The sequence below is a fragment of the Leptonotus elevatus genome, chromosome 10 (assembly GCF_054856555.1).
Source record: "Leptonotus elevatus isolate MCC_2025b chromosome 10, RoL_Lele_1.0, whole genome shotgun sequence".
NCBI lineage: Eukaryota > Metazoa > Chordata > Actinopteri > Syngnathiformes > Syngnathidae > Leptonotus > Leptonotus elevatus.
Window position 1 is genome coordinate 19510848 of NC_141248.1, and position 16215 is coordinate 19527062.

The 16215-nt window shown below is 41.4% G+C and overlaps 1 protein-coding gene across 3 annotated transcripts; it reads left to right on the top strand.

The window, feature by feature from the left end:
• The first annotated feature begins 186 nt into the window (after positions 1 to 186).
• On the top strand, positions 187 to 15004 carry rbm6 (RNA binding motif protein 6). Of its 3 annotated transcripts, none has more exons than XM_086087060.1 (22): positions 187 to 343; positions 1684 to 1733; positions 2731 to 4174; positions 4321 to 4410; positions 4507 to 4576; positions 5340 to 5413; positions 8542 to 8616; positions 8719 to 9010; positions 9090 to 9247; positions 9336 to 9439; positions 9544 to 9613; positions 9687 to 9797; positions 9882 to 9981; positions 10686 to 10783; positions 10969 to 11271; positions 11344 to 11493; positions 11568 to 11633; positions 12821 to 13054; positions 13131 to 13205; positions 13396 to 13550; positions 14489 to 14540; positions 14627 to 15004. In XM_086087060.1, the coding sequence occupies exons 2-22, from the start codon at positions 1687 to 1689 to the stop codon at positions 14720 to 14722; spliced, it is 3864 nt and encodes a 1287-aa protein (XP_085943186.1). In that variant the 5' UTR covers positions 187 to 343; positions 1684 to 1686; the 3' UTR covers positions 14723 to 15004. The 3 variants fall into 3 exon arrangements, with proteins under 3 accessions (XP_085943186.1, XP_085943187.1, XP_085943188.1); XM_086087061.1 differs by having other exon boundaries at positions 9690 to 9797; XM_086087062.1 differs by having other exon boundaries at positions 8749 to 9010.
• The last annotated feature ends 1211 nt before the right edge of the window (positions 15005 to 16215 follow it).

Below are 16215 nucleotides of genomic sequence, written 5' to 3' on the forward strand. Positions count from 1 at the left end.
AGATAGATAGATAGATAGATAGATAGATAGATAGATAGATAGATAGATAGATAGATAGATAGATAGATAGATAGATACTAACGGACGGACATACATTTGTCATATAGATGACAACTGGGCTCAGCCTCAGTTAACGACCGACTCGGTCGGCGTAGCGTGACGTTGACAATTTCGCAAAGACGTAACATGAGGATACCCCCGACCGCTACGACTACCGGAAGTCTCTTGCTGCGACTGTCAGTCACGTGACTCGCCGTAGCTTCTTGCGGTTGTCGGTCTTGGTACCTTGTCACCGTCTACCCTGTGCGGAGTTCATTGACGACGACCCTTCAAAGCGGCCGAGGTGGGTCCATAATAATCATTAAAAAAAAAGTCGACATCAGCAGAAATATCGCGGGTAGTCGTTATATTTAGAAACGTGAACGGCGTAGCTCAAGGAACTAAGCGTTGAGCAGAGTCTGCCAAGCTAATGCTAACACTGGCCGCCTCGCTACGTATAAGCGCGTATAAATTAGTTGAATCAGAATTAACAATAGATTACTATATTATAGTATATACACCACGCGAAGATTACCTCCTGTACCCGTTCGAATTGGTGGCATTTTAGTACGTTTGCCTACGCGTGGATAGCCTTATCCAATGTTAGCGGGCCTTTTTTGGCCCACTAGTAGCAAAGCATGTTACCAGTCATTGATTGACGCGAGCAGACTTTTTTTCCCCCCCCCCCACCACCATAAATATAACTTAAGCTTCACTGGAACGTGGCACTCACATTTATAGCAACGTCCACTTGTAATGTGCGGTGAACCCTCAGGGTTTCGGGATCATGATTGATGCGAAATTTCGTATGGGCATGTAATGGACGCCCCTCACTTTGCAACTAGATTTCTTAGAATTGCACGCATTATAGTTTATTTTAACACTCAATAAACTACACATTTTGATGTCAAAACACTTAAATATATTGAAGTTATCTTACATTATTTTTATGAATCCACGTCTGATTGTGTGTTAAAGTTTACGCAGTGGTTATTATGCCGTGACCGGCAAATGGCCACCAAGCGTTATTTTACCGCGAATCGCGCAAGAACTACAAACATCTCATTCTGCGCCAGTGAATGTGTACCACCTCGCAGTCAAGTGGTTAGTGCGATCGCCCCAAAAGTGCTAGGTCACAAGTTTGATTCCCGCGATGTACGTTTTTGTTTTTAATAACTAGCATTTACTGACGCAAAGTGTATCCTACTCCCTGATAACCCTGCTCTGAGGGTTAAGATTAGGGTTTTGAGATGTTTACATCAGGATTTTTCCAACATCAACACCTCAAGGCCCCTCACCTGCTTGTCAAACCTGGACTGGAATCTTCCATCACACAGCATTTTGCTGGGCAGCAATCACGTTAAATTGGCTACTACTCTGCTCGAATATGGCTGCCAGAGAAGGAGTAGGGTGTTTGGGTGGCATCTTTGAGCTTGACAGAAATAACATAAAAATATACATGAAAATGCACAGATAATTGTTTTTCAGCTAATAGTTTCATTTGTGAACTACAGGAAGATTCATGATAATCTGTGAACATGCGAATTACAAATTGGCTGTAATTAAATGTCAGCTAAATCAGCAATGTTTGCCGGGATTCAGATCTTTATAAAATGTATGTTTTTGTTGTGATACTCTTTCTAGAAAATGTGGGATGGACGAGGGCAAGGACCGAGGGGAAGACCTCCATTTAGGTAAATAAACTGCTTTTTGGTGTGTCCTAGGCGTGTGCCCTTTTCCTCTCAGATGGTTAAATTCGGATTTCCGAGGCTTAGGATTCTTCCAAATTTGATTAAAAATGTGATGCCTATCAGATAGTACCTCAATCGAAATATGCCACTCGCTGATGTATACGCACACTTTTCTCATGAAATAACACAAATGAACACATGAAATACATCTATAATTTTTTACCAAACAGATATGCAAAGTTAGAGGTATATCTTTTTTTTAATCTCAACTTTGTTTGGAACATTTAAAATGACAATAAAACAAAAAAGCATAATGTCAGAATTGTGTCAAAAACAAATAACAGAGACATATAACTGTTTTCGTTAAATAAATAATAGTAATGACTTCCAAAGAAACTTATTTACAAAAAAAAGACTTGCTGTTCGAAATGGAATAGGTTGAAGCAACTGCTTATCTAGTCCTATCCCAATTATACCTCACTTATTACTTTAACTCATTATTTATAAATGCCTTAATGCCTTTTTCATTTTTTGCCCGTTTTTTTATTTTTTTTTACCTTCCTTGCCCTCTTGTGGTTCGATTGGGGGATGTCGTTGATATTTGTCAACTGTGGGCATGTGAAGCCTTTTGAGACTCTTGTGTGATTAAGGGCTATATAAATAAACTTGGCTTGACTTAACAAAAATTGTACTTTCAACCACTGTTTTTATTATCCCTCCGTAGTATATTTAGCAAAAATGAATATCCATTAAAATAAAAAATAAAAAAATATATATCCATAAAAATATCCATTGAATAAGGAACATATTTGCAGCAATCGTTTCCACAGCTATGTCAGACACTGTATATCTCACTTGACATAAGCATGCAATACACAGTCAAAACGAGAAAACGAATACTGTCCAAGCCAGACATTAAATTGAAATTGGACATTTGACCTGTAAATCCAGCCTTAATTTGTTGGCGTTGCCCTTTTAATAATTATCAACTTTATTACAGAGGTAATCACCGCGAAGAAATGTTTGGGGGAAGAGATCAACCCATGCCTGATTTTTGGGGTAGAGATGGAATGAATATGGGACCCATGGGCCATATGGGTCCTCTGGATCTACCACCAATGGACATGAGAAGAATGGAAGGTCCACCAATGTGGGGGCGTGACATGGATCCATGTGATATGCGTGGTAGAGAGCTGGACAGAGATTTTTTCAGATCTGGCCCAAATCCGGATTTAAATTTCCGAGGGCAGTGTGATATTAACTTTAGAGACAATATGATGAATTCACCGGGTTTCTCAGGATTTGATATGGGAGGAAGAGATGTCCCCACGTGGGGGCAAAACAACAGATATATGGACATGAGAGACAGGGACATGTTTCGCGATATGTCTCACTTCAATAATCCCAACATGGATGGGAGAGGAGGGTTTCCCATGGACAGAACGGAGAACAATGATAACTTCAGGGACATGCGGCCTCCAATGGGCATTGATGATAAGAGTCGTTTTAACACGGACATGCCTCCTAAAGAAAGGAGGATGATGGACATAGATCGACGAGAAGGACTGCCTTTTAATCCAAGAGGTGGATTTGAATCTGATATGGATTTCAGAGCTCGCCCTGGTCCGCTGCCTGAATTCCGAGACAGGGAGCGCTCTCCTTTGAGATTTGGAAATGATGCCCCTCCAATGGACAGGGCTGGCATGCCTGCCGATGCTAGCGGGTCACAAAGATCTGACTTCAAGGGTCCAGATGGCCAGCCCAGAATTGATAAAGATCCAGAACCGAGTGATAGCCCCCTTATGGACTATAGGAGCGGTGAAGAGATGACTCTTGCAGAGGAATGGAAAAGCCGACAAAAGGATAAACCCCCTGTCGTAGACGAAGGAATTGAAGGTGCTTCTGAGCCCACCTATCCAGCAGGTTTTAGGAGAGATGCGACCAGTCGAGATCCACCAGCATTTGTTGACAGGGACAGACCACCTATTGACTTTCCGGGGAAAGATGTCCGCTTTGTTCGCGGTGATCACTTTGCTGAAATGGATCGGCCTCCGCTTGGTAGAAACTCTCCCCACAAAGGAACTCCACCTGGTCCCACTCCAGGAAGACGAAATGAGAGTAATCGCTGGCTCGCAGAAAGAGAGAGTCAGAACAAATCCGATATTGGTGAAAAGTACCACAAGAACCAGCCAACTCATGAGACTATCAAGCCAAATGACAGTTTTACAGGACTCAAGGTTATTACATGCAGTAAAGAACAGACTAGGGGTAAGATGGCACAACTGGAAGATTTTCAAAGCAAGGACCAAGACTACAGAGACATCGATTACAGGACCGCTTCTGGAAGGATGTTTGAGTACAAACAGGGGGATCTACAGGGACCACCACTGGTTGAAGAATCCAAACCAGTCATGCCTCCACCATTCACTGCATCTGGTTCTAAGGTAAGCCTGTTTTTACGGACTAAAATGAATAGAAACTCATCAACTCCATCACTTCCACACAGTCTTTCAGAACTCTAGATTGATTGTTCTCATCCCTCATGCTTGTATTTTGGTCATAACGGATTTTTTGGACACTTGTGTAAAAGGATCAAGATTACAGGAGCGTGTCATTGGAAAGCAAAGTCTCCACAACAATATCTATAACTGGCATTCCAAAGTCTGCTACGATGGAGCAGGTTAGCAAACACACTCAATAATTTTTGAAGGTTGATTTTTATTTTTATTTTTTTGTTGGGGTACTTGAACATTTTGCCTTATTTTTGTTTTTACAGATTCTTGGTGCCTTTACACTGCAAGATGGGGTGCCACAACCGGGGATGAAGATGAAAAATGTTGTCCCAGGTAAAAACTGTGAACTTGTGGAACTGTTTGGGGCAATCGATCGCTTACATGTCCCTCGATTTTACGCTCTTTCGACGTTGGCACCTCCGCACGCTTCCTTTTTTATCTTCATGGTTGCTTTTGTTGTCTTTGGCCTGTGTGATCCTCGATCAGTTACGAAGAGGGGCGGGGAGGGTGGTGTTCTGTAAAGTCCGTAATGCCATCATTTGCCATGTCTGGGGATGTTGGGCCATTGCCAGCAGTTGCAGAACTCACTGTGAACCCTTGAGTGGGAGTGATTCATGTGTGTGTGTGTGTGTGTCCTTCAGAGACTTTTACGTGTAGGTGCTTTTGTCATGACCTTTGATTAGAGTGAACATTTTTGTGGGCATACTCGGTACTGTTTAGGGATATTTTTTGTTTTTGTTTTGCCCAAATGTTCCAAAAAGAATTAAACACACACACCACATTGGTCTGTAGCCATGACAAATGCCACACAAGTGGTCAGTCACCACTATTGAAATGTCCCTTTCATGTTAAGGCGTTATAAAAAGCTTTCCCTGACAAAGACTGCTATCGGAAGATGGACTAGCATAATACCTGTAAAAATGCAGTGTTCCAGAGAAGGTACAGTATTTTAGTGGCTAACGAAAGCTCTCGCAGAGAAATGTTCAATCATTTCGATGTGTTAACGCACTGCTCTCTTCTTGTGTTATAGCGGCCTGACTGTGCTTACTGGAACTGACTAACAAAAACCCATCTGTATTTCAAATGCTGTCCCCAGGTTACAGCTACGATACGGCCTATGTGGAGTTTTTAAACGTCGAGGATGCAGTCCACTTCATGGAGTCCAACAAGGTGGCCTATCCTCGTCACTCGACCAAGGCCGCCTCTCCCAACAGGATTACGAGGGGTCGAGAGGGCATTTAGTAGATTGGGGACGAAGACAATTGGGGAGGGAGTGGGCTTTGATTTCCTAGTTCTTGGACTACAGAGATCGAGGAATCAGTCATTGTTGTTCTATAAACCCCAACAAATGTCTGACAGAATTTGAATTCCAAAAGTCGATCGATCTATCCATCCATCCATTTTCTTCCGCTTATGCAGGGTTGGGGTAGTGGGGGCAGCAGCTTTAACAAGGAAGCGCAGGCTTTCCTTTCCACAGCTCTTCTGCAGTAATGTGCCGTTTCCAGGCTACATCTCTGCAGCGTGTCCTGGGCCGTCCCCCGTGGGGTGTGCCCAGAAACAAAATTCCCCAAATCCTTCAGTTTATTTGTTGAGTTATTCTTTTAGATTACAGGGAGTCCTCGAGTTACGTCGTACGCGACCTACGTCGTTTTGACTTTATGGAGCCCGTGCCTTGTCCGTAGCACCTCCGTTTTTGTTAATTTCCCACAGTAATCACGCCATTTCAGTTATTTAAAGTTGTGTGGTTGTTACCTCCAGTAACGGACGTCCATCAGCGGGTCAGGTCAGGTCACATTTCCGTGTTTATAGAATGAATGTCCGTGCGGAAACACGAGATATTGGTTCCGGCTCTTCCGGGTCGCGCAAATGTTTTTTAGAATTACTGTACAAAGTATTTTGATGTAAATATCGACTTTAACGGAGGAAATCCGACTTAAATCGAAATTCGGGTTACATCGCCAGCGTAGGACAGGAACTCCGCCGTAACTTGAGCCTTCTCCCTGTATCTAAAACTATTCCTAACAAGATAGGATTCAGGTTTAAACTGGATGGTCTTATGCCTAAATATTTCTTAGTTGTAATGATGAGTGTGAGTAATTATGACCCTACTTTTCCAATGGTAGGTTCCCAAGCAAGGTGCGTTTTTACTACTAGCGCCAATATAAATGGACTATTGAGCAATCTGTTAACGAACATCTGTTGCCACTAGATGTTTCAAACATTCTAATTTAAGGTCAATTATTCGCCAATTACGTGATTTGGCAATAGCAACCCAGATGCTTTGCTGAAATCAACAGGTGGTCGGTGGGGACTCCAAACTAGCGGCAGTGCCTCCAAGTGTGTGGAACTATTCTAGTTAAAAATAAGACAGATAGCACAGTTGCTTGCAAACTATGCATGTGTATCCTCAAATATGACAAGAACACAGGTGCTCTCAATGTCCGTCTGAAATGGCATCTGCTTAATGCTAGCTGTCAGTGAATAAATAAATTAAAAACTCCCTCCTGTAACAATGGAAAAACAGAAAATACTATACTGTAGAGATGAGCGACGGGTGATCATTTACCACTTTATTGTGAAAATGGACGTTTAATGTCACAACTAGTTTTGCCCACAGACACATGGCAAGATTGTCTCCTTTTCAGTTGCCCCAACATTGCAAACTGGAACGATGGGGGAAACGAGTGAGTGAGCTTGTTTGAAGGTGAAAGCACACACAGGGAGTTGACAGTTGAAGACAAATATCAATGACATTTAAATAATTGACGGCAACTGGACTAGCATCGTGTTAGCATCGAACCTTAGTGTCTTTGCTTTAGTGCTCACTGTGACGCTTGGCCCTTATTTGACTAAATACATGAGAAGAGCACTTACTGGCCATGCAGTTTGACTCTGGTCTGTGAGAAATTGGAATTATATTTTAATCAAGGCTTTGTGGTTGTTTTGGTCAAGGATTGCTAGTCTTTCGTAGGTGTGGTAAAGTATTGTTGGAACAACAAGATGGTTCAATGATGCTTTTGGTTTTTCATAATGGATCTTTTTGAATGTTCATGACTAGGCCAGACGACTTGGTGATTAACTTCTTTGAATAATGGCCTTGAAATAGCCCTTTGTGTCTCATGTCTATTGGTTCTCTGGAATTTTCCTAAAGTGATGTGGACAACATAGGTGCGTCAGAGTGAAAATTTTCAGCATCTTTGAAGGAATTACCATATGAATCATTGACATCAAGCTTTAATTATATACATAAAAAACAGGGTACCTGTTTGTATTTCTTTTTATATATACAGTATATGCACAATCGGGTCAAATGTAAAATATTCCCAGAAGTGGCTGGTGACTTGTTTCTCTTGTGTTTATGTTCTGATTTTTCTTTGCACAACCACTTCATTATTTGTCATGGTATTGAGTCGATTGAATATGGTGATATATGAAATGCACTGGCCGGGACTTCTCTATCTTAAGACAAGTGGGGAACCACATGAATGGATTTTTTGTTTTGTTTTTTGTTCCCTGATTGTTTGGTGCTGCCATTTCTCTAACTTTTATCTTTGTGTTCAGCAAAAAACAAAACGTGTTTTAAAAGAAAGTCTTATTTTGTCTCGTTCAAGATCCAAATGGTAACTGTCTAGAATAGTGCTTGTGCTATATGGTGTGGCTTTCTCTGCATAAATTCACCTTTTTGATTATTTTTTTTGTAGTGACCCTAGTTATTCGACTTATCTGCAGACTCTTGAAAAAGATTAGATTGTTTTTCTAAGTATCCATGTATTCGTGGGATTTTAACAGGGTTATGGAAATGGAATTTTTTTAGCATCCTGTGGCTTGAATCCTCTAATGGAAGTCAGATGAATTAGCGGTAAAGCCGAATAAGCAAAGCAAACTTCCAGTTTCTGTCTTTGAGAATCTGCTCTCTCTATTATCAAAGTCTGCCATTTTGGGTTTTAGATTGATGGTCAGACAGAATGTGCAATATGAAGAGGACAGCTTGAGGCTGTGATGCTTTGACTCAGTTGTCTGGCGTATCATATCACAATGGCTCATTTGACTGAAACAGTTCATGGGGTTCATTTAGTATGACAACAATAAATACATGCAGCTTCTGCTTGAAGCTACCACAAAACTAGTTTACTCGAGTGGGGCTTATTGTCGTCTCAAGAATGGTAGTGGCTCTTGGATCAGTGTACCAACCTAAGTGCCCATGCCACAGTGCATTTTGGGTGTCACTGGTTTTATTTTAGGCATTATCGACCCTTTTAATGGCTTATTTTGATTGCGTATGTGTGCTCTTGTTGCAGGGTTCCCTCAAGGTTGGCACTAGAACAGTTTCCATTAGCTACTCTCATCCAGATGACAGTGAAAGAAGTGTTAATGTAAGTACTGTGTGTGGTGGAATTTGACATTTAGATTAACCGGGCTTGAATGCTGATGGGTTGCTTTTTTTTTTGTGTGTGCTTTTTTTTTTTGTGACAAAGGAATCCCATCACACCTTGCCTCCACCACAGGAGTCACAGTCGTCTACATCCGATCAGCCATCAGAAGAATTTGAGTCCAACCAAAACGGGTCCACGCCTGAAGGCCTCGCGGAGCCGCTGCCTCCCAGCCAGTGGCAGCGCAACTCTGACCTCACTCCAGAGGCCTGGCAGCAGCAGGTGGACCAGCAGTTTCAGCAGCAGGAAAGTGAGATGCAAGAAGAGTCTTGGGGCAACCAAAACTCCCCTCACTACAATTCCCATCAGTCCAAATCGGTCTTTAAGGACAGTAAAAGTATGTGCACATGTTCTCTAGATGTAAAGTATTGTCTATTGTTCATTGTTATAACTGCACTCTTTGCCTGCCCGAACAGCCATGATCATAAAAAACATAAAGCCCACCACAACAATAGAGGCCATTCTCAAAGCCTTGGATCCGTTTGCTTATCTGGATGAGAGAAACGTTCGTCTAATCAAGGCCAAGACACCCGGAGCAAAGTGCTTCTGCTTTGTTGACATGGACTCCCATGAGGTGCCTTGAGTGAAATCGGCATGCGTTACATACTGCATGTTCAACATGCATCTACAATTTGTGTAGCAAGTCTTCTTTTGTTTTGTAGCAAGTGACACGCTTAGTGGACCTTCTCATCGCCAAGCCCAATTCCCTTTATATTGACGGAGTCAGAGTGTATGCAGAGGTTGCAAAACCCCTAAAGAACCAGGGGTAAGTCATCTGGTCATATTTTGTTATTCATCACACTGTGTACACGAGCCACTATTGCTTATGATGGACGGGCTTTCACCTAATTTCTTATCTGCCTGTTGTAGTTTCAAAAGAGAGTTTGACAAACCAAACAGTTCTACTCCAGACTATCGGCTCGCAGGCAGCACAATGGAGGTCAGTCATGCTCTTGTTTAGAGTGATGGAAATGATCCGACCGGTCAGGTGATTATTCCCTCTGGCCTTTCAGCAGCAACCGTTTTACCCCCAACCGCAACCCTTCATGCAGCCACCTCCCGGAATGCAAGGTGGCACCGGTAGCAGTAATCCACCTCTGTCAGTAGATGCCAATATTAGCCAGGTAGGTGCATTAAGTGCTTTATTTTCAAATTGGGTGCTCTCTAAAAAGGTACTGGTAGATTTCTTGTAACACCTCACCTCACAGGGAGTTGACTATGATGCCAGTCAAGCTGTTGATCCGTCCTACCCGGCGACTGGCGCTCATGTGCCTGGCGATGCTGCCGCTCCTGCCAGTCAATCCTATGGTAAGAACATCTCTAGCACACTGAAAATTGCCATCTAACTGTATGCTGACAACATACAGTCACTAGCGCAGTGGTGCGGAATTGCATTTGGAAACCGTTACACCCCTAGTAAACATAGTGGCTAGCCTACAGTTGCAAGGTTGTGAATGGCTATAGAAAAGAAGCTAACATTTATATCACATTATGCAGGTAAGTTTACATGCGGAAATATGGTGTGAATCAATCCGTGCTCTTTGACGTCATTGAGTGTTATAAGAAAAAGAACAAGAAATTTGACAAACCAACACAAATGAAGACGGTTTGCAAACACCAATGACATTGAGTAGTATACAAAAACACTGCTTCATTTTCTATGCCCCATTAATTTACTAACTGCTGGTTCAATGTTAGGCTTAGGTTTTAGTAGATTTTCTGTATTTTTCCTACAGACAGTATTTGGTAACCTCAAACAAGGCTATGCGTTGATTCACAGTTTCACACTGGTTTTCGCCTTTTGAAGGGTACCGGAAAAACTGGAAAATTGACCTTGAAAGTCCTTAAAAAGTGCCTGAATTTCGTAATGGAAAAGAAGAAACTGATTCACACAAAAACATGACCTAAATTCTGTATACAGTACAGCAGCCTGTCACAAATAATTTAGCAAGATTTAGAAAAGTTATACATGTTCATCAGTAAAATAAAAATCTTTGTCATAATCCTTTCAGATGCTGATACGCATGATACGTCAAGTTACTTGTACGATGCCACATCAGGCTTCTACTATGACCCTGAGACCACCCTGTACTATGACCCTGGCTCTAAAGTGAGTATAGAAGACAACACAATAGGCCCTTTTATTCTGTGATATATTTTCCCAATTTGCTGAGTTTTTTTTCTTTCCTGAAGGTTTTTGGGGAGTTTGACTAAATAAATAGAATAATAAAAATAAAAAAAATTCCAATCCCATATTCCAATTCTAATTATACGCGAATTTTCTCTATTCCGTAGTACTTCTACAATGCTCAGAACCAAGAGTACCAGTACTGGGATGCGGCAACAAAGACGTACGTCCCGGTGCCCGGAGGCAATCAGGGGCCCCACCCTGTGGTCATGACGGCCGAGGACCAAGCAATTCTTTCCAACCCGGCTGCTGACGCTCCTCTGGACATGAAGAAACGCCCAGAGCCTCCACTGCCCACCACGCAACCGCCCGTTTCTGCTGACATCCATGAAAGTCCGTTTCCTGAGAAGAAAGATGATGACGACTCGCTAAGAAGGGACGAGAAGCCAAAAAGTCTCGCTGCTGTCAAGGTTGTTGATAAAACGGCTTAAAATTGTGTATGTATGGGAGAATGAGTGACTGAATTAATGTTTATTGTTCAGATCATGAAAGATATGGAGCGCTGGGCCAAGATCCAAAACCGGCAAAAGGATTGCGTGCGTTCCCCGTCACCGGTGCTGAAAGGCGGCGTGGATGACGACAGGAAGCAATCTAAGACTGCTGATGCAGCGTTTGCCGTCTTCGAGAGGAAGGTTGGGAAAACGCGCATCCGCCAAGGTTTACATCCCGTTACTTTCAAGTCATTCACGTAGTTTTGTGCCCACAGAATTCAGGCAGTGAAGAACTCTTCAAGAAGCCTCTTACTCCAGTTAAAAAAGATGAAAAGTCAAAGGTAAGGACGTTACAGGCGGAGTGACCCCCTGTTTATCACGGGAGTTACATTGCAGACCCATCAGGGATATTATTCAGTTACGAACATCTGCCTGTTATGTGTAACGACTGAACTCAACTGAAAGCCAGTTGTATAGTATTGTTTGAAAATCAGCCATATTGTTGTTTTGTTTACATTATTTTGCATTAAAGTATGCTAATATTAAATTGTGACTTGAGATTTGCACAGAAAATGTTAATCTAATTCATGTTTTATTGCGCCTTATTTTATCGATTTAGATTCTCTACTGCAGTACACAATTAACACTTTCAGAAATTAATACCAATTTTTTTGTTTAAATTTATACATTTGGACATTTTTTCAATTTTAAAATAGCTGATTTAATAAATTTTGTTTCATTCAAAAGGAACTTAGTGTTCCAAAGATTTGTATTTGTTTTTTTACTTTAAAACATTTTCTTGTTGTACCAAAAAATAAGTTATATTCCTACTGCACAATGCACATGCTGCACTCCAACTTCAAGTTTTTGCAAACCTAAATAAATAAATATATATTATTGTAAATTCTGTTATATATTATAGTGCTTCTATTTTTTTATTGGTCTTAATATTTTTAAATGTGCAAACATTCTCTTGTTTTGTACCCAAAAAATAAATGATTGTTCTACTGCACAGTGCACAAGCTGCACTCCAACTTCAAGTTTTTGCCAACATAAATAAAACACATAAATAAATAAAATTATAAATAAATAGCTAAAAATATTTGTATAAATATATATTGTTATACATTCTGTTAGGTACCAAATAAACCTACATAACTATAGTGTTTTTATTTATTTTTTAATTGGTCTTAATATTTTTAAATGCTTAAACATTTTCTCGTTTTGTACCCCAAAAAAAATCCTTTGAATAATCATGATTTCAATTATTGCCAAAATATTCGTGATTATTATTTTTTCCATAATCGAGCAGCCCTGGCCGTTTTTACTGTGAAGGGTTGCAATTAATATTGTGATATGAATTTTGGGCTAAATGGCCCAGGCCTACCTGTATACTGTAAACACACAGAAAAAAAGATTGCTTCAAAATGTGCACTACATAATGATAAAACACAATGTAAACTTTTAACTCGTTTTTTTTCCCCCACAAGTCAGCACATGGTTTTAACACGTTGTTGCCTGTCGCCAGCGGCTGATGGGCTGCTTGGGCATGCTGGCGTCAGACTATGCCGCCGGAAGCGACGAGGAGGTGGAGGAAGAGAAGGAGGATGTGGCACGCGGCGGCCAGGTCAGCAAAGCGGCGCCTTTCGAACGTGAGGACAAGCTGACGGACTGGAAGAAGATGGCCTGCTTGCTGTGCAGGAGGCAGTTCCCCAACAAGGACGCACTCGTTCGCCACCAGCAACTTTCGGACCTTCACAAAGTACAGTACTGCCTGCTTGCACTGCTTAGCGCTGACCAAGGTGCTGTCTCCTTTTCACGCTGGTTTGTACTCTCAGCAAAACATGGAGATCCATTTGAAGATCAAGAGGTCCAAAAAAGAGTTGGAGGCGCTGGAGAACCAGGAAAAAGAAGTGAGTGAAATGAACCAGCGTCTTGTAAAGTTTGGATGTTCCATTAGTGCATACTTGGCTTTTCATGTTAGCTTGATTGAATGCTATTGGTGTGAATGTGACTGAATGGCTGGCTGCTAATATGTGCCCTGCGATTGTCTAGCAACCAGTTAAGGGTGTTCTAAATGTCTCCTAAACGTTCCCCACACAGCTAGGCACCAAGGAAGTTGTCAGGTCACCAGAACAGAAGAAGAAAAAACACCATCACCAACAGCCGCCGCCGCCGCAGCAGCAGCAGCAGCAACAACAACAGCAACAACAGCAGCATCATCCTCATCCTAAAAAAAGCTGGGCCGGAGGATCCAGGTACGACTCAACACAACATCCGCTAAGTTGTTTATTATTGACTTGTTGGAAATCTTTCACTAATTCCCTACTCAACATCACTACCCTGGGATTTTGTTATACAATGTAATATATTATGCTATCATCAGTGAAATGGCTGTTCAGCCGGCTAATGAGCGTTATATTAAACTGTTAAGCAGTCGGTCAATAAAATCCATCTAGGCAGTGTATCAAGCGCCTTTGTGGTCACTTGGCTGTTAGCCTCTGATGCCATCCTAGCACGAACGAGTTTGCAAACGTGGATGTTGAACCCGATGAGACAAACCCTACCACGAGCTAGCTATCTTAGCCCTAGCCAGCTAGTACAGAACGCGAATTGATTTCAAACTTGACCAGAAGTGAAAAACAGCCTGGATTCTTCCAACGGCCCATGGTATGCGAGGAATCCTGGAGGTTAAAGTAAGTTATTTTTAGGCGTCCCTCATACTGTCTCTTTAGTACACTCCGATATGTTAAAAAAGGTCAATATGAGGCTTGGGAAATGCACTGTGGACAACATGATGTAGACAAAACGCTATGTAAATGCACTCAATTTACCATTATGACCATGATTTGTATTTTTGGCTAAAGTACAATTTAGTGAATGTAGATTTTGGCTGGAGTCTAAGCTCTAATTAACCAGTGTTTTTGGTGCAGCCAAATCATGTTCTACTGATGCTAAATGGAAAAGGCTAGAAACCTTTTTTTTTTTCTGTCAGGTGAAAGAAGAGCCTACTTGTTCTTTTGTTAGGTTCATTGCTACTATTGTCAAAGAACACATGTGGGTCTAAAAAGATAAGTCAAAATGGTCTTGTTAAAACAGCTGTCAATATACTCCTTTCAAAATGGCTGCTAGTGAAAGAGTTAAGAAGACACTGTTTTGAATTACTTTTTCTTTTCTTTTCTTTTTTTGCTCTCAGGGAGATGACTAAAGCAAGTGACAGACCTGGTTTGGGCTCCGAACCTCCACCCGTAAGTGTGCCGTCCTATTTCTCTGCCTGTAATTTCATGCACCGTTTCTCTCCTTATTTACACCAGTTTTAAACCCATTTCCACAGAGACGCCAGAAGAAAGAACATGTCGCTTGGGACCACGCCACCTACAAACAAGCCGTGCGCAAGGCCATGTTTGCACGCTTTAAGGAACTGGAGTGACCATACCCCAACACCTGAAAGAAAACCCCGAAAACCTTCTCCCTCGCCCCCTCTTTGTTACATTGTGAACACAAGCCCTAACAAAAAACATCACAAAGATGGGGATGTTTTTTTGGCGGCCTTCATGAAGGCCATATTTTATGAACTCGTAATTACGAAAACCCACACAGACTCACGGTTAAAGTTTGTTTTAAAGCTTCAACTTTATTTCCTGTCCTCATTTGTGTGTGTGGATGTAGTATTAAATGCATTTTTTTTCTACATAAAAAATATTGAACTCAACTTTTGTTCTCATTTTCAATGTTTTTGCATAAGAATTTAGTCAAGAAAAATGTACAGGAAGTCGAGCATTACTACATCATGTAAGTTGCTGGATGCAATGACTAATTCTGTAGTAAAGTCAATTTCATAAATATTTGTACAATATGCAATTCAATGTAAATCAGTAAATACATACTGTAGGTAGGTGAGTATAACCTCTTGTCACATGACAAAGCACAGTGGACCCCCACTAGAGTATTTACAAAAGCAAATAATTGAGTAATTTTTGGTTACTCCATGAATAGGTTATTCCGCGAACGGCAAACAGTAAATATGCACGGGTCCACTGTATTCTTAGTCAGACCCTTGTCAACCCTGTGAGTATATTACAACAGACTTCTGAAGTACAGTACACTCCTCACCACAAGGTGGCAGCAAAATTCTGTGTATGTCCTTTGAGACTTTTTTTCAAGCTATCTGGGGCCATTTCTGTTTTTACTGTCTTAAAAAGACAATACTTCATTAATTGGGGGGCTTATGCTGAGTTAGAACTCAGTTTGAAGCTCCTCAAGTCACGGTTAAATTGGAGTGGGGGGGGGGGGGCAACTTGGGTGCTCCAGTCAGAGTTAGGACTAAAGATTAGTTTAAAGCCTGAGTTAGATATTCAAATCAGGGTTTGAGGACAAATTTGGGATTTCAAACCGAAGTCAGGGTTTCAATGGTTTGTTTGGGTTTCAAATTGGACTTTTAAAGCCACGCCTTCCACATTCCAGATCCATGTTGGGTTCATCCAACACTCAAAATTATCCAGCGGTGGGAATGTGAGTGTAAATGTCTTTGTGCATAAAATAGAAAAAGGTAATAGGATTGAGAATTTTTATTGTTTGAATGAAATCTTATACTTCCTCCTGTATCATCCCCCATTTCGGAGTCTCGGGCAGGAAAAGCAAAGTCGAGCTCAACCCGTGTGGATGTCGGCGATAAATAGTTCATTTATATGCAAATACAAAAGACAGACTGCATGTCTCAATCTGTGTTTGTTTGACTGTCGCCACAGGACACGGCGACCTGCAAATAATAGAGGCCTGCGATCCTTTTAAAGCGACAAGTGTCGGAAATCTCACATCAAATTGACAACCGTCCATTGTCTTGAACATGGGCCATTTAGTCCAAGGGCATTCGAAGGCCAAGACGAGATGTTCTTGTTTTTTTTTTTTTCCTCTCTCGCTCTC